Source organism: Tachypleus tridentatus, chromosome 13 (genome assembly GCF_004210375.1).
Source record: "Tachypleus tridentatus isolate NWPU-2018 chromosome 13, ASM421037v1, whole genome shotgun sequence".
NCBI lineage: Eukaryota > Metazoa > Arthropoda > Merostomata > Xiphosura > Limulidae > Tachypleus > Tachypleus tridentatus.
Genome location: NC_134837.1, coordinates 48,716,372 through 48,740,395, shown reverse-complemented (window position 1 = coordinate 48,740,395; position 24,024 = coordinate 48,716,372). Strand labels below are relative to the sequence as shown.

The following is a 24,024-nucleotide window of genomic DNA, read 5'->3' as shown; positions in this document are numbered from 1 at the left end:
AAAAAGATAAAATAGTTGATTAGTTTTAATAAATAAAAGATGTGACAGTTGGTTGCTTTTAATGAATAAAAGATGTGACAGTTGGTTGCTTTTAATGAATAAAAGATGGAACATTTTATTTATTTCAATAATAAAAAGATAAAATAGTTGATTAGTTTTAATAAATAAAAGAAGAAATTGATTATTTTTCTTTTAATATTGTGTCTAGTTGTAGTTAATTGTTTACTTGTTTTATTAAAGCAAAAAAGGCATGTATATGTTTTGTGTTAAAGTATTAAAGATTTATACGGAAACTTACTTAGGTTGTTGATCGTATGTTTCAAAATATTTTATTGATTTATATTAGCTAAACATGCCTTTCAAACAATATTTGTTTCCTTTGTTACGCTTTTGTATTATAAAATGACAGCATATTTAACGTATAAATAATAAAAATAATTGGCTAACTTGCGTTTTCCTACAACAAAAACAATCTCAGGAAATACCAAGTTTTGAGGAATCATCTTTTATTGAGTAACTCTTTCGTACAGCCACTTCTTCCTGTCTAACTATACTTATATTAATTATGACTAATTTATTCGTTCCTATGTACGTTCATGAAGAGACTTAATTTTAATTTCACACATTAAGCATTTGATCCATCGTTTCTTTTCTTTATATCTGTCTCCTTGTGACATCAGTGATTTGTACACAATCATGTACAGTAAAAGATAAAACTTTATTATCCTAAAAATGGCAACACTAGTCTCGCAGCTGTGCCACATTTTAAATATATATTGTATATATGTATATTATATATAATAAGCTTTTTGTGTTTGTTTGTTTTTTGTTGCTAAATCTATGAAATACAACATCACAATTTATTACGAGGCTAATCAAGACAGAAGAAGATAATACGTTATGATGCTAAAGAAATTCCTACGCAGGACATCTTGCACTGTACGGAGTAAAACCCTGTAAGTGAGGAGTGCATTATTATTCATGAGCGTAATGAGAATACAGTAAATGCTGATAAAACTAAAATGACGAAAGAGAACATTGAGAAACAACAGTTAACTTACAAACCTAATGTCACAGTGGCTGTGGTCCGTGACAGAAGGAAATAGATTTCTATTGAAATAACAACATTTTATATGACCTTTACTGAAACAAAGGTGAAATTATTACAGTATTCACAACAAATAACTTGCATTATCAGTTATATTGTATGAACATGCACTGACATACCTATAACGTTTTGTCAGTGTTATAGTATTCAAATTCAGTTACTGTACCATATTTTACAAATACTGTATATATATATATATATGACCCCATTAATAACAAATCAAAATTATTTTAATTTTGTTTCTTTAATCACAAAGGCGCTAACCCTGAATCTCAGCGTTATAAATCTCTATACTTTACCATTGAGCTGCTGGAAGGAGAATTGTGTTAATTGTGTTTGTTTAAGTGCAAATTAAACCCCGAAATTTAGCGTTAGAGAATCTCAAATCCTATCAGTAAGTGTAAGGGGGAGGGTATTTTAATTGTGTACTGTAATTGGAGCAATATTTTATATGCTTAACAGCTTTATAATCATTTAAACAATCTGATTCATTCACGTTATCTGTTGTGGTGAGACGATTTACAAATAAATATGTTTGAGTGTATCATTTTCTAAAAGAGATTACAAACGTATGTTTCAGAAATATTTTACACGAACTGCAAAATTGTGTTTAGCTAACTTTTAATGGATTACTTGCATATTTTTTTAAAATTGCAGGTGCAATTATTTGGTGTCAAACTAAAACACGACAAACAGCCAGACGTGTTCATTTAGTTTCCAAATTTCAGACCTAAATGTTACGGCATTGCTTCACGTTAACTATATATATATATATATATGCATGCATGTACGTAGTATTTGTTATTTTGAGAGATTGTATAACATAGCATATCTAAAATTTCGAAACATAATAAATGAAAATAGCAGTACATGAAAACGACACTCCCTGTGTTAATTAACATGAAGAGGTAAAGAAACAGATATTCTAAAAAAATTAAAAAACTATGGTACCTTTTAAACCTCTTGAAACAAGGGTAAAGTATTAAACAGAAGGTAGCGCTTATTGAGACACGTGTGATAATATTTAATATAGCAGATATGAACGTGGCAGGATAAGTACCAATGACCAATATTTAAACCTACACTAATTTATTACACTATTATGCACACTTAACGTTCAACCTGAGAAGAATATGTAAATTTATATATGCATATTCTACAGCTTGGCAAATGAATGTTTCAAAACGAAACATGTAAACATATTTTGAATTTTAAGCTTGGAAAAATTCTTATGTTAAACGTAATAGAACTATATTACTTCAATTTGCGTATAACTCATTACTATTTCTACACATACCCATTCTATAAGCTAGAACAATACATTCAAGAGTATGCCAATTAGCATCACGTAATCAAAACGTGCTAAAGAAATATAAAATCCATTAGCGGATTCTAATTGTTACGAATGGAGTAAAATTATATTATAACGTGTAGTAAAAGTTGTGACGCTTACATACAACAAAACTGACAAAAAGGACTTTACCGAATATCAAATGAAACAAAATAACCCAAAAATCCTACAAAGTGGGAATTAAAAAAGAAATCTAACTTACAATGACATCACACGTATGTCTATGTGTGTGTGTGTGTGTACATATATTTATCAGAACTACAGAACAGAGCAAACACAAATTAAGAAAATGTTTCAGTAAATTAAATTCACACGAGTAGATAAGAATGTGTGACACTGAAAATAGAATAGTTTAAATAGAAGAAATAAAAGGATAATAGCACTACATCTTATCTTGTTCTCATACACAATTGTAGAACTTAACTAGTTGTGTTCTATTTAAGTTTTCTAACAAAACTTTTTTCCCTTTAATAAACACATACAACATCCACAAGAAGGACCTCACAATTCTAAAGTTCTAGAAGAGAATGACGTCGGTCCGTGAGTTCGGTTGTGTAGAGTATACATTTACATACAGCAAGCAGACGAAAAATACATAGGATCAGTAATACGTTTCATGTTCCATCCAACCACCCGGACTTCTCCGTAAAGTAAGGCGGCGGATTTCGTCATAGATGAAGATTAATAGAGAGAAAGGAAGAGCAGGAAGCCACCAGTTAATCCTGCGGATGCAAAAGATAAGAAAAAACTTTCTTAAAGAACACTTCTACTAATGTGAACTATCATTATTTACACTGCTGGCCAAAATCTTAAGTACAATGAACATAAAGAAAAAACATGCATTTTGTTGTTAGACTCAACCACTCATTTGAGTGGAGCTTCGAAAAATGAAAATAAGAAAAGGGAAAAAAAATTTTAGCATTTAATAGGGAAAATGTGAACACTATGAAATTAGCCTAAATACTAACTGGTCAAAAGTTTGAGACCATACTGAAACGAAGCGTTAATCAGTAAACACGTAACGAAATTTAGTCATTTGTGTTCAAGCATTAGCGTTGTCAACATCTCCCACCGACATCTCCTGTGTTACATTGGGTAAAAACATGGTAAAGGCTGAAAAGTTGACAAAGTTTGAATGTGGCAGAATTGTCGAGCTGCAAAAGCAAGGTCTCTCTCAACGTACCATCGCTGGTGAGATTAGGCGTAGTAAAATTGTTGTTGCAAATTTCTTAAAAGATCCTAAGGGATATGGAACTAGAATTTCAAGTGGTCGGCCCAAGAAAATTTCACCAGCGTTGAGTTGATCTGGGTGTTTTCTCCTTCCATGAAACAATGGAGCTTCAGGTTATACAGGGGCGTCAAACAGCAGCTGGCTACACTGGCATGTTGGAGAGAGCATCCTCACTGACTGAAGGCCCTCGCTTGTGTGGAAATGACTGGATCTTTCAGCAAGACAACGCTGCAATTCACAGTGCCTGCAGGACAAAAGACTTTTTAATGGCGAATAACGTGATTCTTTTGGACCATCAAGCGTGTTCGCTAGAACTGAACCCCATTGAAAATGTTTGGGGATGGTTGGAAAGGGAAGTCTATAGAAATGGACGTCAATTCTAAACAGTGCATGATCTTTGTGAAGCCATCTTCACCACTTGGAATAACATTCCAGCCAGCCTTCTGCAAACGCTTACACTGACCATGCCAAAGCGAATGTTTGAAGTTATTCGCAATGACAGCCGTGCAACTCACTACTGAGACCTCTTGTTGGGCATTTCATATCCTGATTAGGACTTCTTTTTGGTATGGTTTTAAACTTTTGGTCAGCTAGTATTTAGGCTAATTTTATAGTGTTCACATTTTCCCTATTAAATGCTAAAAAAGCCTTATATTTTTATTTTCCCTTTTCTTATTTTCATCTTTCGAAGCTCTACTTAAATAAGTGATTGAGTCTAACAAGGCAAAATGCATATTTTTTCTTTATGTTTATTGGCCTTAAGATTTTGGCAGGTGGTGTATACACATATACACTACACGGCCAAAAGTATGTGGACACCCGACCATGACACCCATATGTGCTTGTTGAATATCTTATTCCAAAACCATGGGCATTAATATGAAGTTGGTCCCCCGTTTGCAGCTATAACAACCTCCAATCTTCAGGGAAGGCTTTTCACAAAATTTCGAACATGGCTGCGAAGATTCGCTCCTATTCAGCCACAAGAACATTAGTAAGGTCGGGCACTGATATCGGGCGAGAAGACCTGGCTCGCAGTTGGCGTTCCAATTCATCCTAAAGGTGTTTGATAGGGTTGAGGTCAGGGCTCTATGCAGGCCAGTCAAGTTCTTCCACACGAACCTCGGCAAACCATGTCTTTATGGACCTCGCTTTGTGCATGGGGACTTTGTCATGCTGAAACAAAAAACAAGACCTTCCCCAAACTGTTGCCACAATTATGGAAGCACACAATTCTCTAGAATATCATTGTATGCTGTAGCATTGAGATTTCCCTTCACTGGAACTAAAGATCCTAGCCCAAACCACAAAAAATAGTCCCAGACCATTATTCGTCCTCCACAAAACTTTACAGTCGGCACTATACATTCAGGCAGGTAGCGTTCTTCTGGTATCCGTCAGACTGCAAAATAGTGAAGCGTGATTCATAACCTCCAAAGAATGCGTTTCCACTGCTTTAGAGTCCAATGGCAGTGTGCTTTACACCACTCCAGCCGACGCTTGGCATTGCGCATGGTGATCTTAGGCTTATGTGCGGTTGCTCGACCATGGAAACCCATTTCATGAAGCTCTCGACGAACAGTTCTTGTGCTGACGTTGCTTCCAGAGGCAGTTTGGAACTTGGTAGTGAGTGTTGCAACTGTGGACAGACGATTTTTATGACTTCGCGCTTCAGCACTCGGGGGTCCGTTTCTGTGAGCTTGTGTGGCCTACCGCTTCGTGGCTGAGATGTTGTTTCTCCTAGACGTTTCCATTTCACATTAACAGCAGTTACAGTTGACTGGGGCAGCTCTAGCTGGGCAGAAATTTGAAAAACTAACTTGTTGAAAAGGTGGCATCCTATGACAGTGCGACATTGAAAGTCACTGAGCTCTTTAGTACGACCCATTCTACTGCCAATGCTTGTCTATGGAAATTGCATAAAATCAAGCATACAGCCATGCAATTTCCATAGACAAACATTGGCAGTAGAATGAATCGTACTAAAGAGCTCAGTGACTTTCAATGTCGTACTGTTATAGGATGTGACCTTTTCAACAAGTTAGTTCGTCAAATTTCTGCCCAGTCACACCCATTGTTAAAATAGCCGAACTCACTAATAAGAAGGGACGTCCACATACTTTTGGCCATGCATTGTATAGATATATACTAAACAAGATTGTTTGTTTTGATGACGTATAACGCCTTATTCCAGCGAAGCGTAAGGTACTGATTGATGGTTTGTGTGATTTTCCATAACTATAAGACTTATAACATTTTCTAAGGAATATTTCTTTACTTGCCCCTGATGAGTTTCCAGTAAGAAAAAATTATAATATTTCGACCACAACTTTGTGTGCTGCCACTTCTTCGTTCTGTACTGGATCGAGCAGTAAAGAAAGGTTTGTTAGAAAAGATTGCTGGTCTTGTTCTTATGGTATAGTCTAAATACCTTTTGTTTTTTTTCACACAAAGATCTATCTCCAGTATATCCGTTGCGGGTATTGAACCCCTATTTTGAGAATGATTAAATCTATTTGCTGTTTTACTTTTACCTTTCTCAGTCTCCAGTTTTGTGTGAAACCACAACTGGCATTAAGTTAATAAATATGTAGATGTAGAGCATGGTTTCTACATGATGGATCTATAAATGAACAGTGAATAGTGATGACAGATCATGAAGACATTGGAGTCTAAAATCTCTTTAGGAATTGGTTCTCCACACATATTTCAAAAGAGAAAAACTATAAGTTGACTTCTTCAGTAATAAGTAACCATTATTTTTAAAGAAGCTGCAGAAGCGGTAATCCAAGAAGAGTAAAACAGGTGGAGCATAAGAGAAAAAATATGGATAATTGAGAGGATCCGAAAAGAAAAAGTAAACATGAGAAAGAAACACGCGGTAATAGTATATACTTAGGATGTTTGTTTGTTTTGAACTTCGTGCAAAACTACACGAGGGCTATCTTCGCTAGCAGTCTATAATTTAGCAGTGTAAGGTTAAAGGTAAAGCAGCTAGTCATTACCACTCACTGCCAACTCTTGGGCTATTCTTTTACCAACGCATAGTGGGATTGAAAGTCACATTATAACGCCTCCACCGTTGAAATGGTAAACATCTTTGGTGTGATGAGGATTCGAACCCGCGATCCTCGAATTGCGAGTCTAGTGCCCTAACCGTCTGGCCATGCCGGACCAGAATGCTTAGGATGTTTCAATAAAAGTAAAACACACAGGATATGAGAAAATAAACGTATGAATAATGTATGCTATGCATATCACAATAAAAAGGAAGAATAAACCACAAGGGATTTGAATAGTACTTACTTTAATGGATACATTCGAATACCTTTGTCCATCCCGGGACAATAAGATAAAAAGGCTGCCAGTGCTGTCTCAAACACCAGACCAAAGTTGAGGACGTGGTTCCTGAGGAAGAGAAAGTCTTGTATCTTCGAAACAAATTTAGCGATGAAAGTATATTATCCACACCAAAACATCAGGGTCATATTCTTACATAACCTGATGGACATTGAAAGCTTTTTCTAATTTACCTTGAAAACTAGATAAAGATTCCTCAATTAGTCCTAATATTTAATCCAGAGTAATTAAGTTCAGAGCATTTCATACCCCAAAATGTATTAACTCAAACATTTCATTCGAACCAAGTTATATGAAGATACAACACTTCTAGAAGTTAATTTTATATTATCGGAACACTATTATGGTAATCTAATAGTATACTATTGTTATTAATAGCAACAGTTACAAGGTTTTTATGCTTGTGTTTAAGGGTAGTGGACAGTGGGTGAAGCCTAAAGATAAAACGTGTCAAAAAGATCAACGATATTTATATCGATTTAAAAAATAACCATCTGAATCTTAAAAATATCCAATTATAACTGAACAAATCTTTAATGAAGCATATACAGGTTAAATTTTCATTTAATACTGCTTGTGTTTTTTAAGATCAACTTGAAAGAAAACTTTTCTCAAAGTTAAAACCTCACCAAAGCTGCCTATGCAATATGTAATTTATTTGTATAATGAAATTGGGCAAAAATAATTACCTCTTTCACGTCCATATAATTTTGAAAGAGACTCTCTGTATGAAATGTTGGCTTTGTGAAGTTAGCCCTGATTGCAATAAAATAAGCGATGCGTAATAAAAATTTACATTAAAATGTTAAATGACATTCTTTTATTACGGATAACTTCTGGTACTGATGTTCCCATCCAGGAAAGCAAGACATAATGACTGTAATCGGTTAACAAAGACTATAATATAACTACCTATCACTTGACTGGAGAAATTGTTAAAATAAAAATAGGTGTTAACTTGTTTGTTATGTAAACCAGTTTAGTCTGTATTTGAGGTTTTCAGATTTACAAATAACTGTCTGTTTCTTATGAAAACTTCCCAAACCCAAGATTTTAACAAAATAAATGTATAGGAATGAAAAATTACACGAGATTTCTTTTTGTTGAGCAGCTGCTGTTCAAGCTAGTTAAATAGTTCACATATTTAACTATTTAGGTGGGAATAAACTGTTTATTTGTTTCAGAATTTCACGCTTAGATACAAAAGGATTAGCCGCATATAGTAGTATCTTAATTATAAAGTGATACTTCAGATGGAAAGCAGCTAATAAAAGGAACTAACTTCAAACTCTTGCACTAATCTTGTCTAACCAAATATCGATAATTGGATTTCACCATCATTCTTACACAGCACTTTGGCCTCAAAATGTGTGTAGTGTGTTTTTGTGGCAATGGATCGCGCAACACCAGCAACTTCGCTATATCTAGTCTCGGTAATGTTCCATTATAAAAAGTTTTAATACATTGATATTTATATTTGAGTGTCGTGTTGTCAGGCATCTGTAATACATTGATATCTATACACAGTAAAGGCTTACGTCATGCCTTGATGAAGGATGGAGTTTCGTCTTGTTTTACAGATGATTAAGTCTGCCCACTGCACGATCACGATGGAGGCAAAGAAAGCCGTATGACATGTGTACTCCAGAATTTTACGGTCGTGGTAAGTCTACAGATAACACATATGTGTGTACATTATTTTTAACGGTTTAATAGCTATTTAAACTTAAAAGATCTCTGAAAAAGTAATACTTATAACAAAACTCAAACTTAATGTTAAACATCTATGTTGTTCAGTCATTACACTGCTGGCCAAAATCTTAAAGCCAATGAACACAAAGAAAAATATGCATTTTTAATTGATAGACTCAACCACTTGTTTGAGTAGAGCTTCGAAAAATTAAAATACGAAAAGAGGGAAAATATGAACATTATGAAATTAGCCTAAATACTAGCTGGTCAAAAGTTTAGGACTATATCAAAAAGAAGTCCTAAACAGGGTAGGAAATGCCCAACAAGAGGTCTCAGTAGTGAGTTGCAATGCAAATAACTGCAAACATTCGCTTTGGCATGGTCGATATAGCGTTTGCAGAAGGCTGGCTGGAATGTCATTCCAGGTGGTGAGGATGATTTCACGAAGATCATGCACTGTTTGGAATTGACGTCCATTTCTACAGACTTCCCTTGCCATCCATTCCCAAACATTTTTAATGGAGTTCGGTTCGGGCGAACACGCTGGATAGTCCAAAAGAATCACGTTATTCGCCATGAAAAAGTCCTATGTCCTGCGGGCATTGTGAATTGTAGCGTTGCCTTGCTGAAAGATCCAGTCATTTCTACACAAGCGAGGGCCTTAAGTCAATAAGGATGCTCTCCCCAACATGCCAATGTAGCCAACTGCTGTTTGACGCCCCTGTATAACCTGAAGCTCCATTGTTTCATGGAAGGAGAAAGCACCCCAGATCACGATGGAACATCCTTCACTGTGTCGTGTAGAAAATTTCTCCAGTGGGATATCGTGCCAGTAACATTGGAAGCCATCTGGACCTTCCATGTTAAATTCGTTCTCATCAGAAAACAAAGCTTTCGTCCACTTTTCTACGTCCCATGTTTGGTGCTTCTCAGCAAAGTTTAACCGAGCTGTTTCGTGGTGTGGAAGGAGGGATGGCCTTTGAAGATGTTTACGGTTTTTAAAGCCTTTCTCTCGTAGATACCATCTTATTGTTCTTAAGCTGCATTCTGCATCCGTAAGGGCCTTAATCTGGTTCGACGATCGGCTGGTGTCTTGCCGGACAACCCGTCGAATCCTTCTGCTCAACGCTGGCGAAATGTTCTTGGGCCGACCACTTGAAATTCTTGTGCCATATTCCTCAGGGCCTTTTAAGAAAGGCAACAGCAGTTTTACTACGCCTAATCTCACCAGCGATAGCACGTTGAGAGAAACCTTGCTTTTGCAGCTCGACAATTCTGCCACGTTCAAACTCTGTCCACTTTTTAGCCTTTTGCCATGTTTTTACTCAATGTAACACAGGAGATGTCAGTATTTAGCTAGTATTTAGGCTAATTTTATAATGTTCACATATTAAATGCTAAAAAAGTTTTTTTTATTTTCCCTTTTCTTATTTTCATCTTTCGAAGCTCTACTCAAGTAAGTGGTTGAGTCTAACAACGCAAAATGCGTATTTTTTCTTTATGTTCATTGGCCTTAAGATTTTAGCCAGCAGTGTATATTACAGAGACTGCAGGCTTGTGAAAAACATCTGAAAAGAGATATTTTGCCACATAATTTAAAATTTCTTCCTGAATAATTCACACTTGACAAGAACATTTTACAGAACTGTAAAATTTATATAACAGAAATTAAAAAGTTTAAATAATAGAGGGATTGTTTTACATCGCTGTCTGTAAATGAAAAATATTATTATGAGTTTGAGGTAATTGTTCAACGTCAGGATCTGTCCTGATTTAACATAGTTTTGATTTTTTTCACCGTGTAAAGAACTCCGATAAAGGAATTTCGTTTGTTTTTGAATTTCAGGCAAAGCTACACGAGAGCTATCTGCGCTAGCCGTCCATAATTTAGCAGTGAAAAACTAGAGGGAAGGCAGCCAGTCATCACCACCAACTCTTAAGCTACTCTTTTCCAACGAATAGTGGGATTGATCGTGACGTTATAATGCCCCCATGACTTAATGGGTAAGCATGTTTCATGTGACGGAGGTTCTAACCTGCCACCCTCAGATTACTAGTTGAGTGCCTTAACCACCTGGCCATGCCGGGCTGATAAAGGAGTAACTAACATATAAACTCGGATTGGCAATGACAGAAGTAACTAGTAGTAATGGTAGAACAAAGCAGAAGTGTATGTAAATACACAGGTTCCTTCATGTACAATGTATCAAACTACGGTGCTGTATTCCCATGAGTATATAGAAGTGTTTTCTCAGTTATTTCATTCTGACTAAATAAGAATAAACACGTTCGAATATATTTCGTCGTGAGAATCTGTGACTTTGTAATAACATTACTAAATCCTTTGAGATGGCGCTGTTGTACTGTTCTTAATTTTATATAAACTCCGTTACACATTTGATAAACCGCTTTGTAGAAGGCAACCAGGAGCTAACGAAACCGAGTTTATCCTACACATTAGTTGGCACACATCAATAGTCCTGACAAGCATGTAATCAATTTCTCATCTCACTAGTTAACACGTACCCATTCTTGACGATAGGAATCCATTAGATCGTTCACAGCTTGTGAATCCCATTTCTTACGAATTCCAACCAGTTTTGACGGCCAGAAGCCGTTCTCAGCCATAATAACGAAGTATACAAAGAATCCTGCTGCTGCTTGAATCATCCCAATCTGACCATATGCTATAGAAATTAGCCTATAAATAAACAAGTCTCAATACGTCAGTGGCTGAACAAAAAAAAAACTGATTCATTTAACTTATGATGAAACTGACACATCTTCGAGAGGAAAGAAACCAACAAAAGAGTTCATAAATATTCTGTTTGAAAACTTGTAAATACGAATTCGAACACTACATAAAATTTTGCATAATATATTGATTGAATAAAACTAACACCTACTTAACACATTTGTGCTGTTTTAAAGTATTAGAAACTATTTTTAATAATAAAAAGATTAAAATAAAAAGAAATTTTAAATATTTTTAACAAACAAAACAGAGACTAGTTTATATACGTTCTGTTACTTTCACCCAAAGTCACACAAAGACACCTAAGTATTTCAATTTAAAAATAAAATATAAAACTCTTCAGCCTTGTTCTAGTTTAGTCACGAAACAATTTTCGATTTCTAACAAATTAACACAATACTTACTTAGGTTTCAGTGACAAATAAAAAAACACACTAATATTTTCAAATATTACTGTTTTTTTTATATCATCCAATGGAACATCAGTAAGTGCATGGAACTACAACGCTAAAATCTGTGTTTTGCCGTAGACACAGCAGATTAGTTTGATGACGTCCTTTTGCCTAATTGTCAAGGTTTCTTGACGTCGTCATACAAGTATATCAACCAAAAGTTTCCATTAAAAAGTTTTTTCGGTACTGTATTTTGATATCAACATTGCCAGTTTAATATGTAAGTTCAAAGCTACACAAGGACTATGTGAGCATTGAAAAACTAGAGGAATGGCAGCTAGCCATCACCACCCACCGCCAACTCTTGGGTTATCTTTCACCAAGGAATAGTAGAATTGACCGTAACTTATAACGCCCTCATGGCTTAAAGGGCAAGCATACATAGATGGACGAGGATTCGAACCCGTGACCTTCAGATTGCGAGTCAAGCGCCCTTAATACCTGGTCATGCCGGGCCGAGACAGCAGATAGCCAAATGTGGCTTAGCTCAAAAAGAAACAAGCAAGCGATTGTATACTAATTATGATTCATCACTTACCTTATTTGAATAAGTCATAAGACATTCACGAAAATAACTTCTTTTATACGTGTGTTTGTTTTTGCGGTAATTTTATGCAAAGCTACACAAAAGATATTTACACTAGTCATTCCTGATTGACCCCCAGTGATTCAGCGGTAAGTCTACAGGCTTACGACGCTTACATTCAGGTTTTGATACCTGTGGCAGACAGAGCAAAGACCAACACAAATCGTCCTTGATTTTGAAGTGGTTGACTGGAGGGAAGACAACTTTTCATCTGCCCTCATCACTCCTCTTTGGTTACTCTAATCCAAGAGTGAGATTTCATCATCATTCTAATAATAAGACCCTTAAATGAGAAATGCAATTTTGAGACAAAGGAATGCGATCTATAGATTCACAGTTACATACACCGGCACGTTAACCACAAGACCACGTCGCGTTCTCTTTTAAACGAACGATGCATTTGGTATTAGAGGCTTCAAAAGGCGATGCAAACAATTAAGTCTTTATTTCACTGAAGTATTTACAGAGGGATTAATTCTGTACAATCTAAGATAGCTATTACTTTAACAATTAGATCAGAACAATAAAGAGTACGCGCGAGAGGAAGAGAAAAACCATTCAGAAGTTGTTTTCAAGTTGTTGTACTTATAATACCTGTGCCACTTGAAGTTTTGCGCAGTGGTTTGGATTTAAGACAGCGTTTCTCAAATGATGGTCTGCGATCATGTTTCGAAAGGGCACACGCTGTCTGCCCCGACCGAATGTTTTTTTTTAGTCATTTAGCTGTCTGAGAGGTACACATATCACCTTTGTTGTGAGCTATAACGAAGTGAACCAGGTAACATAAGAATTTTTCGTCCTTGTACAGATAATGGAAGATTGTGAGAGTCAAAGCCTGGACACTGGGGTCATGTGGAAAATTCTAAAAAATACTGACATAACATATTAAAACGCACATTTCGCATTTTTGTTGATTTTAGTTGATGCGAAGATAAAACAGGTTTTAGAACGAACATTTCTAAAATTTAAAAATTCTAAATTGCATGTTTACTTTGAACAAGTGGTTTGTTTTGCCCTCAGAATTCCGTTTACGGATTAGTTCTAACTTTCTTATCAGATTGATGCACCCACACACACACAAACCTACACAAACAATGTTCTTGGATGTTAAGTACAATAGTTTAAGTACATGAACAAAACAACTAGAACAGTGTCTTACCTCTCAACCTATTAACAGAGGAGACTATTTTTACATTTATTCCACAAAAAAATTAAAACGTTTTAACTTAACTTACCTTTCATTGACAAGCTTATCCTTCAAAGGATCTCGAGGTTGACGCTTCATGATGTCACTTTCCGGTTTCTCATAAGCAAGTGAGATGGCGGGAACCTAAAAAGTTGTTTAATGGACCACTGTATACGGTGAAACAATGGATATAGTATACGATTCAAGTAAACAAGGGTTAGTCATTCAGGCGAAAAAAAAGAAACCAAAACCGCATTTTAAAATATTGGGTCATTTTGACGTGGTTGTAGACCACCATTGACTCTTCTCAAAAACTAGGTTGAGCTAGTTTTCAGTTGATGTTGCCTAGCTTTCCTTTTATTTTAACTTAAGTTTTATGGAAGCAAGAATAACCCAGTGATAAGCTAATGTAATCGAACATTCTTTATGCAGTTATTTAGTTCTTTCTCAGGAGTACATTACTGAGCTAACTGAAAGTTTATCAGAACTGTATTATCATACAATCTGAAATAACAAAACTGTAGTCATTACAGAAGTGTGGCTTGTCTATAGAAACGATGGATGTTGGTAGGTTACATTTTAAATACATAACTTCCGTTTGTTGTTTTATTTATTTTCGTTTGTCTTCAAGATAACAGAGTAGTTGTTTAATGAGGAACCATGGATATAAATCATGTTATGGTTGGTTTGGTTTTTAGAATTTCGCACAAAGCTACTCGAGGGCTATCTGCGCTAGCCGTCCCTAATTTAGCAGTGTAAGACTAGAGGGAAGGCAGCTAGTCATCACCACCCACCGCCAACTTTTGGGCTATTCTTTTACCAATGAATAGTGGGATTGACCGTCACATTATAACGCCCCCACGGCTGGGAGGGCGAGCATGTTTGGCGCGACGCGGGTGCGAACCTCGGATTACGAGTCGCACGCCTTACTCGCTTGACAATGCCAGGCCAAATCACGTAATAAAGTAATAATATAGTCTTCACTCAATACTGAATATTTAAAATCGCACGAACTTCAAAACGATCGTGATTTAACAAAAAATTAAAATAACTATATTCTCAAATAGTATGTTACAGTTGTTTAATTTTAAAATATATAGCAAAAATAACTATAATTTATTTAAAAAATATTAAATAATTTTTTAATAAAATATTTTGACTGATAAGCAAGTCAAAATAGACCACAAATGCACTTTAAGTTCTAAGTTCTCTTTATTAGCGAACATTCATATAGCAATAAAGCGTTTAATAATGTATGGAAACGAACAGAAGAGTAGACTAATAGATATACAAAGATTTAAACGAATCTAAACAAATCAGTTTCTTTTCTATGAATTGTTGTACAAATATTAACATTAGATTTAAAAACTGAATTGAAGTTAAAGTTTATTATTACGTTAATTCATTTGCAGGTTATTAGTAAATCTTTTACATATTGCGAAAGGTGGTGTTTGTCTGTCCGAGAGTTCACCTGTCTCCGGTTTGAAAAGCTGCGCACGCAGTCAAAGTTCAACATTCCATTTTCAATTGACGGGAGAAGAGACGTGAATAACGTTGATACCAAATGTTATCTCACAAGCTGGATATTCAACACTAAACTGTTACGAATTAATTTCATTATTATTCATATTTCAACAAGTGACGTCACTTAAAGAATAAAAATGCAGATTTACTGTATGTTATTGTTGAGCGGCTGTTAGCATGACTGACATACTAAAAAAATCACTTATCGCGAGGAACGGTGCAAGTAGTTCAGAACTTTGGTTTTGAGTGGAAACCAAGAGTACAACACAATTAACCACGAAATTATTTGAATCTATACGTTAACTTAATTTTCACCCGTCACTGGGGACGGATACTGCTGATTGTATTTCAATTTCTGAGGACTTTTGCACCTTATCTCACCAACTAATTAATCAGTTTTTGGTGTTAATTCCTTCGTAATTTATGAGTGAACACTTCATGTTTTGAGAACTATTATATTTTATCACCATTGATTCATCTACATTCGAATCTTACATTTTAACCTTCTTCTGGTTTACTGGTGAATTCTTCACGTTTTAGGATTTGTTTGTTTGTTTGTTTTGAATTTCGCACAAAGCTACACAATGGCTATCTGCGCCATGTTTTAAGAATATTAAAATTTTTACTAACAACTTATTCAGTTTCTGACATAAAAAAATCGGAAGGAACACCAAAGTCAGATGTTTTCAAACCTCTTTCATATACAATTACGTATAAATTACGTTTTAAATGTGTACAAACAACAGTCTGAAGGTGTTTGATATTAACGTGAAATACTGTTTTGTTTAAGTGGGTTTGCAGCTTTTATCTGTTGTTTTAACACCACTTGTTCCGATCGTATCTATGGCTGTATATAGATCTATGTTTCTAATTTCGGATGTCGTATATATATATATATATATCATATTGGTGCTATAGCACTATGTTTCTCATTTCATGTGTTGTGTATATATATATATATATCATATTGGTGCTATAGCACTATGTTTCTCATTTCATGTGTTGTGTATTTATATATAACATGACTATTATAGTTTTACGTTTTTCATTTCGTATAACATATCGTGTAATTGTAATAATGTGTTAACGTTTTACAAAAGTACCTGCTCTCTAACGTATCAGTGTGTTAGCACATTTAGTGGGTTGGATTTAGTAGCTACTGATAAGCAAGTATTTGTTTGCGATAGTGGCATATCACTCACATGTAGTTTAAGGTTATAAGTAGGGGATAGGGGAGATGCATGCACCGTTACATGAAACATATATTCAAGCATAATAAGAAAGCTACGCAAACCATGCAACATTTAAAACAAATAAACAATTCTGCCTCATAACGAAATACAATACCTGTAAGTTTGTTCTTACCTACAACAGTAACGGAGATCAAACGGTGCTACCAGAAGGTCCCACGCGAAATTTTCATATCAAAAAGGATCAACGAGTCGGTTATTTGAGAAAAAAAATCGACTTTCAACATTTCTGTATGGAGTTCATGACTTGTCGGGAATGAGTTCACATTTTATATGATCAGAACTCCACCAGGTTATAAATACAACATACAAGTCATAAAATTTATTAGTTTATGAGAATACAACTCATAACGCATAGAATGTCTTTGGCATTTTTGTTCTTCGCACACACAAAAAAAAAGCTCCTTAATGGATTCATTTTTATTATGTAGGATTCGCAGCGATTACGTTCTTTTGTGACAAGTTTACACTGTGCAGGTTTTGAGTCCCTGTATTAGGTTTATGCAGGTTTCGTACAGATTTACGTTATGAAGGTTTCGTGTACTAAATTTTAACTACGCAGGTTTCGAACGCATTATGTTCTCCTACACCAGGTTTATACTATGCCAGTTTCGTACCGACGAGGTTCTCTTGCATTAGATTTACATTATGCCAGTTTCCTACTGACTGTGCACTCCTGCTCCCGTTTAACACTATGTCGATTTAGTACAGACTATGTTATCCTGCACCAGATTTACTCTATGCAGGTTTCGTACCGATTCTGTGTATCCGCTCCTGGTTTACGCTGTATAAGTTTCACACAGATTATGTCCTTCTATACTAATTTAACACTGCCGACTCTGTATATCTGCACCTGGTCTACACTGTAGAGATTTAGTACCTACTTTGTACCAGACTGTTGTTACTTTCGTATAAATGCACAATACTAATATATAAAAAAACTTTTTCAACATACTTTCCTTACATTTTTTACAGTTTTTAGTAAAAAATAATGTGTTTATTAACCATGTCTGTTACCTCCTATTGTTTACAAGCTTATCGTATAACGGAGCACGAGGTTTCCTGTTCATTATATCTGATTCTGGTTTCTCGTAAGCCAAAGATTTGGCGGGAACCTAGAGTGGATAGTTGGAAGAACGTACAACATCAAAGGTCACAACTTCGGACACAACAATGGTCAACATGCTATCATACCACAACCAGCAATTACTATATACATTTACTAACACTACAACAACAGAACACGCATCAGGTTTTACACAAGAGATAAAACGTTTATCAGTTAGAATAATACACCCATGTTATTATCAGATAACTTTTAATTTTATCAGAAACTATGAAAGTTAAGTCACCATACACATACACAAGCAATAATCTATTTAACATTAAATGGGAACAGTTACACATAAAAAGTTTAGTTATCTCAGCTAGTTGACTACAAATAGCAAGCATCTTCGTAAGAGTTAGAGGTTTTACAAGAACAACAAGGCATTAACGTATAATGTTGTTAAAATACAAACATAGGGACTGAAAGAAGAATGCTAGTTAAAATTGATTTGTTTAAAAATCTGTCTTCATAATAACTGGGTATTGGAGATAATTGAAAAGAAGGTTCATTGAACTCAATCGCTTTAGCTTACATAATATTCAGTTATATTTATAAAAGTAAATTAGTGATTTCATATAAAGGAACTAAGATAATTACTATTAGATATTTTATTAGCATGTTTAAATCTTTGTCTGTCAGCCACTATTAGGTTTTAGTTTCAGTTCACAAGGGCAGTTTTCAAGTATAATATTATCATTTTGTACTGAATTTAATAAGTTTATTTTAAATGAAAACAAAATATAAAAACTGATTTGTGTAGCTGTTAAAACATTTTTACTGAGCAGTGTTTTAATCATAGAATCACTTGAAGAATTACATTGAGGCTGTGTTGCTAGAGAATCACGGGAAGACCAGAACTGTTGACGTTAAATTTACACGTTCACTGAATAGAAATTCTAGAAGTGTCTACAATGTTTAATCATATTATAATGTTTTAGTATTAATATATTTTCAAACTTTTTGTAAAATTACATTAATCAGCAAAACAAGTTGTAAAACGAAATATAGAAATCAATAATTCATGAAATTGTTGTAGTTGATATACACTATCACAGCATAACACGTGTATAAACTCAAAATCGATTTTTAAAAAAATACATATTTCATGAGCATATAGAATCTCATCGTAATCCTTATGAGTCCATTGGCGTAAGTCCACCTTGAAACAGCAAAGCTCTTGTAAAATAATTTACATGTAATTATTATACACTTCAGTCAATTATCTAAATATTTACAAACCAAGAAGTACAAAATATATTATTTAATTAAAATATTAGTATGCACTTTAAATTAGCAGCATAAACCATGACCAATAACTAACAGTTTGGTAACTTGCATTGTTATCTGAAGGAACTAAACCAGAAGTATTTGTTCCATATCTAATATGTAGCTCAATCAGAGCACCTGTATAGTATTAGATAATGACAGAACTTACCAAGTCTGTACCCAGGTCTATACACAGGATTGTTACTGTACCTAAGGGTAAAGGGACGTCAACAATGATGAACAGCAGGAAAGGGGTTATCTCAGGAATGTTGCTGGTGAGAGTGTAAGCAATGGATTTCTTCAAATTATCGAAAATTAACCGACCTGACATAGAAAAGAACGTTTACCGTCATTCGTTTGCTTTGATAATTATGAGTTTAAATATATTTTTATTTTTTTCTCTCTTTTCTCTATTCAGAGGTTAACTAAAATACTAACTAAAGATGAACAAGGAAAAATATTAACTGTTGAAGTTAGACCTAGTTTTTTTCTATAATATACTGTGATTCTTGCAACCAAAAGCCTGACTTCTTTCTTCAATAACAGATTAATATATGATTTGTGTAATATAAATCCCCTTTCTATTTTGCTAAAAGTGAATATTTCTTCAGAGAAAATTGATACTGATAGAGTTAAGTAAACAAAATCAAAAGAAAGGGTTGCGTTGAAAACAGCGAATCCAAACCTCTGACTAATTACATTACTTTGTTATAACAAAGTAATATATATATATATATATATTCACTGCACTTCGTATCCAAATGTTTACTTAACAAAAAGCTTAAAACTTCCTGTAAAGTCTGATATGTCATGACAACTGTATTTGTTCTCTCTTCACTAATTTATATATTATCTAAAAATTGCAAATATGTAGAGTTACGCTAGCTACAATAAAGTCGTAACGACTAGTAAGTTAAAACACAAAATTAAACACAATTCCATAAAGACCAAAAGATTGATGAGTGTAATTTGAAAGTTTTCAAATCAGCAATATTACATAATTGAAATGCTCGTTATTATATTTGTACTCTTAGAATTTAGAAGTTATTAAAAACAAAACTTTTCTTAGAGTATTAAATGCAAAATATTTTTATTTTTACTAATGGTTTAAGTGCATAAAATCCTTTTGTCAATTGTTCTTAAGCGCTGATTTATTTATTTAATTCAAACTAAACAATACAATAAAATATTAGCCATTTTTAATTTTATAGATAAGTATTTACATATTAAGACGTAAATAACAACCTTCTTCAATTCCTGTAACGATCGAAGCAAAATTATCGTCTAATAGTATCATATCTGCTGCTTGTTTGCTGACATCACTTCCGGCAATCCCCATGGCTACCCCTGTCAAAGAGAACACTCGAATTGCAATAATCCAGATTAGTCAAAGAAACCGACCGGCTTGGTTTTTAAAACGTACATTTAATATGATTACAACAACTCAGAAAGTAATATTGCTTTCTTAAATTAGTCTAATCTATGCAGTACGCTACCTCTCCTAGAAGATTTTCGTTGCTTCTACAGGTAAAGCAATTAAGTGAAATGTATATCTAGCCATAATTAGTATTTAAGTATTTATCAGTATTTAGTATTATTCGATACAAAGACAAACGTTATACTTACAACGTGGAAGACGACTATAGAGATGCTGTACAAAAGAGTTGTGTTTTTGAAAAAAAAAAAAACAGTAACACGGTAGAGTTCAAAAAACGTTTTAGATAAAACGGGTTAATATTTTTGAAAAATTTTAATTCAGCATAAAATAACTTGCAACAGAATGAAACATGATCATTAGCAAAAGGGTTAATATTTACTTCTACAAATAAACCTAATAAAATTCGACTGGCAGACGATATATATATGAATAATATAGGAAGTTAAGACTTGAAGAATACTTTTATGATGTTACAAATCAATATGAATACATAGTAAAGAAGCCCGGCCTGGCCAGGTAGTTAAGGTGCTCGACCCGTAATCTGAAGGTCACGGGTTTGAATCTCCGTCACACCTAACACATTTGCTCTCTCAGCAGTGGGGGCGTTATAATTTGTAGGTCAATCCCACTATTCATTAGAAAAATAGTAGCCTAAGAGTTGACGGTAGGTGGTGATGACTAGCTGCCTTCTTTCTAGTCTTACATTGATAAATTATGGACGGCTAGCGCATATATCCCTCGTATAGCTTTGCGTGAAATTCAGAAAACAACAACAAACAATCCTAGTAAAAGGGAAATCGAATTTTTATTATTCATTTAATGTGTCAAAAAAAATTAGTTGTATTTTGTTGTTGGAAAATAATGTGTTTGTTATTCACAGGTGAAAGTTATCCGTGATTTGGTTATGCATATGTAGATATATACACAAAATATACATATGGTTATTTTGTGTTTGGGCTGTGTGTTGAAATTTTACGAAGAGCTACACGAAGGCTTTCTATGCTCTCTACCTCTACTTTAGCAATGAAAGACTAGAAAGAAGGCAACTAGTCATCACCACCTATCGCCAACTCTTGGGCTACTCTTTTAATAAGGAGTAGTGGAATTGACCGTGATATTATAACTCACCCACAGCCTCAGGAGCGAGCACATTTGAAGGGACAAGGATTCGAATCTGAGATACTCAGGTTGCGAGTCTTGTCAAAATTTGTGAAGAATAAATAAAATTTGTGCACCCACCCGTAGAATATGTATATATAAAGTATGTTGTTTTTTGTTTGTTTGAAGTTGATTTCTAGCTATAGTTTTCTCACATATAAGTTTATATAAATGTGAAACAGGAAGTTGACTATAATTCCTATCAATTAACATCAACTTTCTGGTAATTTTGTGAGATAAGAATATTAATATTTAAGATAGCCACATTACCTTTGAGAGTTAATGTTTATTTTAAGGTATTGACATAATGACAAACATCTCTACTTGTTCGATGGCGTGTCCTCTATATGATGCAAGTTCGAAAAGTTCAGAAACCTTTCCCTTTCAAGAGACACACATGTCTCAATGTTTCGGATTCACAAAGATAGCTTATCAAATCCACTTGACAAAGAACGACTTTGGCTTCAAAAGTAAGAATTAGCGGTTTGTACGTTTTCTCAAATAGTTTGGGTTTATTACTGATAAATTGCTATATATATTTGTGCCATAGCGTTTGAATTATATGTTGGTTTATTTTTTAAGTATCAAACGGGCAGCGTCTACTATCAGCTACATGAAAGATGTCTTCTAGGAAACGAACTCCTTTGTTTACTTTATCAACTAGTCAAAAGTTCTCTACTTGGATGGAAAACCCAGTATTTTCTTTGCTAATTACACGAAATCTATTTACTAAGAAGTATTTCCTTGGTTAACTACATGAAGACTGTCTACTAGGAAATTAACCACCATATTTCCTTTGTCAACTACATAAAAGATGTCTACTGTCCAGTATTTCCTTGGCTAATTATACGCTTAGAAGCGAAAGCCTTTATTCAGTTTAGTAAAGAAACCCCCATATTTCTTTAGTCAAGTAAATTAAAGCTATCTAACAGAAAGTGAAACCCGGTGTTTTCTTTGTCAGTTACACGAAAGCTGTCTACTGGGAAACGAAAACCAGCATTTTCTTCGTCAAGTACTTTAAAGCTGTCATGGTAGAAAACGAAACCCCAGGTATAACCAAAGTTTGATAATATAAAGGAAGTTATAACTGCTTATCTGGGTTTCATTCTCTTTATCCACAATAAGGAGTATTCATTTATCTTTCCATAAATTATTTAGTACCACCTAGGGTTTGTATGTTCAATCTAGTAGTCATTTCAAATCCTGTCACGTATTCTTGGAAGGATATTAGAATGTTTAAAAGAATACAGAGACGGGCTATTAAAATGACACTTGACTTAAATCCTTTAATATATGAGGAGATAATAAAGTTTGGACTTATGTTTTCTATAATGTAGAATAATTCAGATATTTCATTCAGGTTTTCAGAAATGTTTTATGTATATAAATAGCGAATTTCTAAAGAACCTCATGTCATCTTTCCCTTTCAGAATCTTTTTTTTCGTATGTTTAACTCACCGATATCTGCCTTCTTCAGGGCAGGTGAGTCATTCACACCGTCCCCTGTCACAGCCACGATAGCACCAAGTCGTTGACACCCTTCCACGATGATCAGCTTCTGTTGAGGAGATGTCCGAGCGAAAACAATCTCCGTGTGATGTTTCAAGATGTCGTCCAACTGCTCTTGAGGCAAATCTCTCAACTCTGACCCGTGCACGACAGCAGCCTTGGCATCTCTGCAACCAAAAGATCGCACGGAATGTTGGGCAGGTAAATGAACGATAAATAGTCGATGTTTGGTGAAACACTAACAATTCGTCGATAAATTAGATTTGTTACACATTCATGTTATTACGATGTATTTTTAAAATATTTTTAAAATTTTCTTGATTCAACTACTTTCGTAACGAAGAGTGAAAATGATCGCTTGGTTTTGTTTCTAAAAATCTCCTTCAATATTAGTAAAAAAATCAGTTGTTTTTTAAGTGCTTTTGCGTTTAATATGGAAAATTGTTTCAGTTGAAAAAAAATTCTAGTGTTAAAACATCAGAGTTTCGATTCCCCTCGGTAGAGTTTGTTTTTGAATTTCGCACAAAGCTACTCGAGGGCTATCTGTGCTAGCCGTCCCTAATTTAGCAGTGTAAGACTAGAGGGAAGGCAGCTAGTCATCACCACCCACCGCCAACTCTTGGACTACTCTTTTACAAACGAATAGTGGGATTGACCGTAACATTATAATGCCCCACGGCTGAAAAGGCGAGCATGTTTGGCGCGACGGGGATGCGAACCCGTGACCCTCAGATTACGAGTCGCACGCCTTAACGCGCTTGGCCATGCAGGGCCTCCCCTCGGTAGACTCTATGCTAGTCTTAAGGACTACTTTGTTGTCAGGAAGACCATAGGCAGCATTAACTCATGAATTGACACTCTTGAGGTTTCTTATAGTATTAAGGTGCAGTTCAAACAAATGACTGTGTACACGCGTTTTGTTCCATAAATGCAACAATTGAAATGTAACCAGGGCTAAACCTTGCAAGAATTTATTTATTTATTTATTTGATTTTATTTAGGGGGGGAATAAATCTTACCTAAATCCTACCTAAATAAATCTTATTTATC

At 34.6% G+C, this 24,024-nt stretch overlaps 1 protein-coding gene across 2 annotated transcripts in view; it reads right to left on the bottom strand.

The window, feature by feature from the left end:
• Window positions 1–497: 497 nt before the first annotated feature.
• Window positions 498–24,024, bottom strand: part of LOC143236856 (sodium/potassium-transporting ATPase subunit alpha-like) — a 64,038-nt gene continuing 40,511 nt past the window's right edge. The window contains exons 14-21 of one of the 2 annotated variants that reach the window (XM_076475482.1): window positions 22,924–23,141; window positions 20,115–20,216; window positions 19,039–19,193; window positions 13,771–13,865; window positions 11,269–11,443; window positions 8,589–8,719; window positions 6,997–7,098; window positions 498–954 (exon numbers count right to left, since the gene is read on the bottom strand). In XM_076475482.1, the coding sequence (XP_076331597.1) occupies window positions 876–954; window positions 6,997–7,098; window positions 8,589–8,719; window positions 11,269–11,443; window positions 13,771–13,865; window positions 19,039–19,193; window positions 20,115–20,216; window positions 22,924–23,141 (1,057 nt within the window). In that variant the 3' untranslated portion in view covers window positions 498–875. Of the gene's footprint in view, window positions 955–3,058; window positions 3,182–6,996; window positions 7,099–8,588; window positions 8,720–11,268; window positions 11,444–13,770; window positions 13,866–19,038; window positions 19,194–20,114; window positions 20,217–22,923; window positions 23,142–24,024 lie in introns of those variants that run through there. The other variant, XM_076475481.1, reaches the window with a different exon arrangement.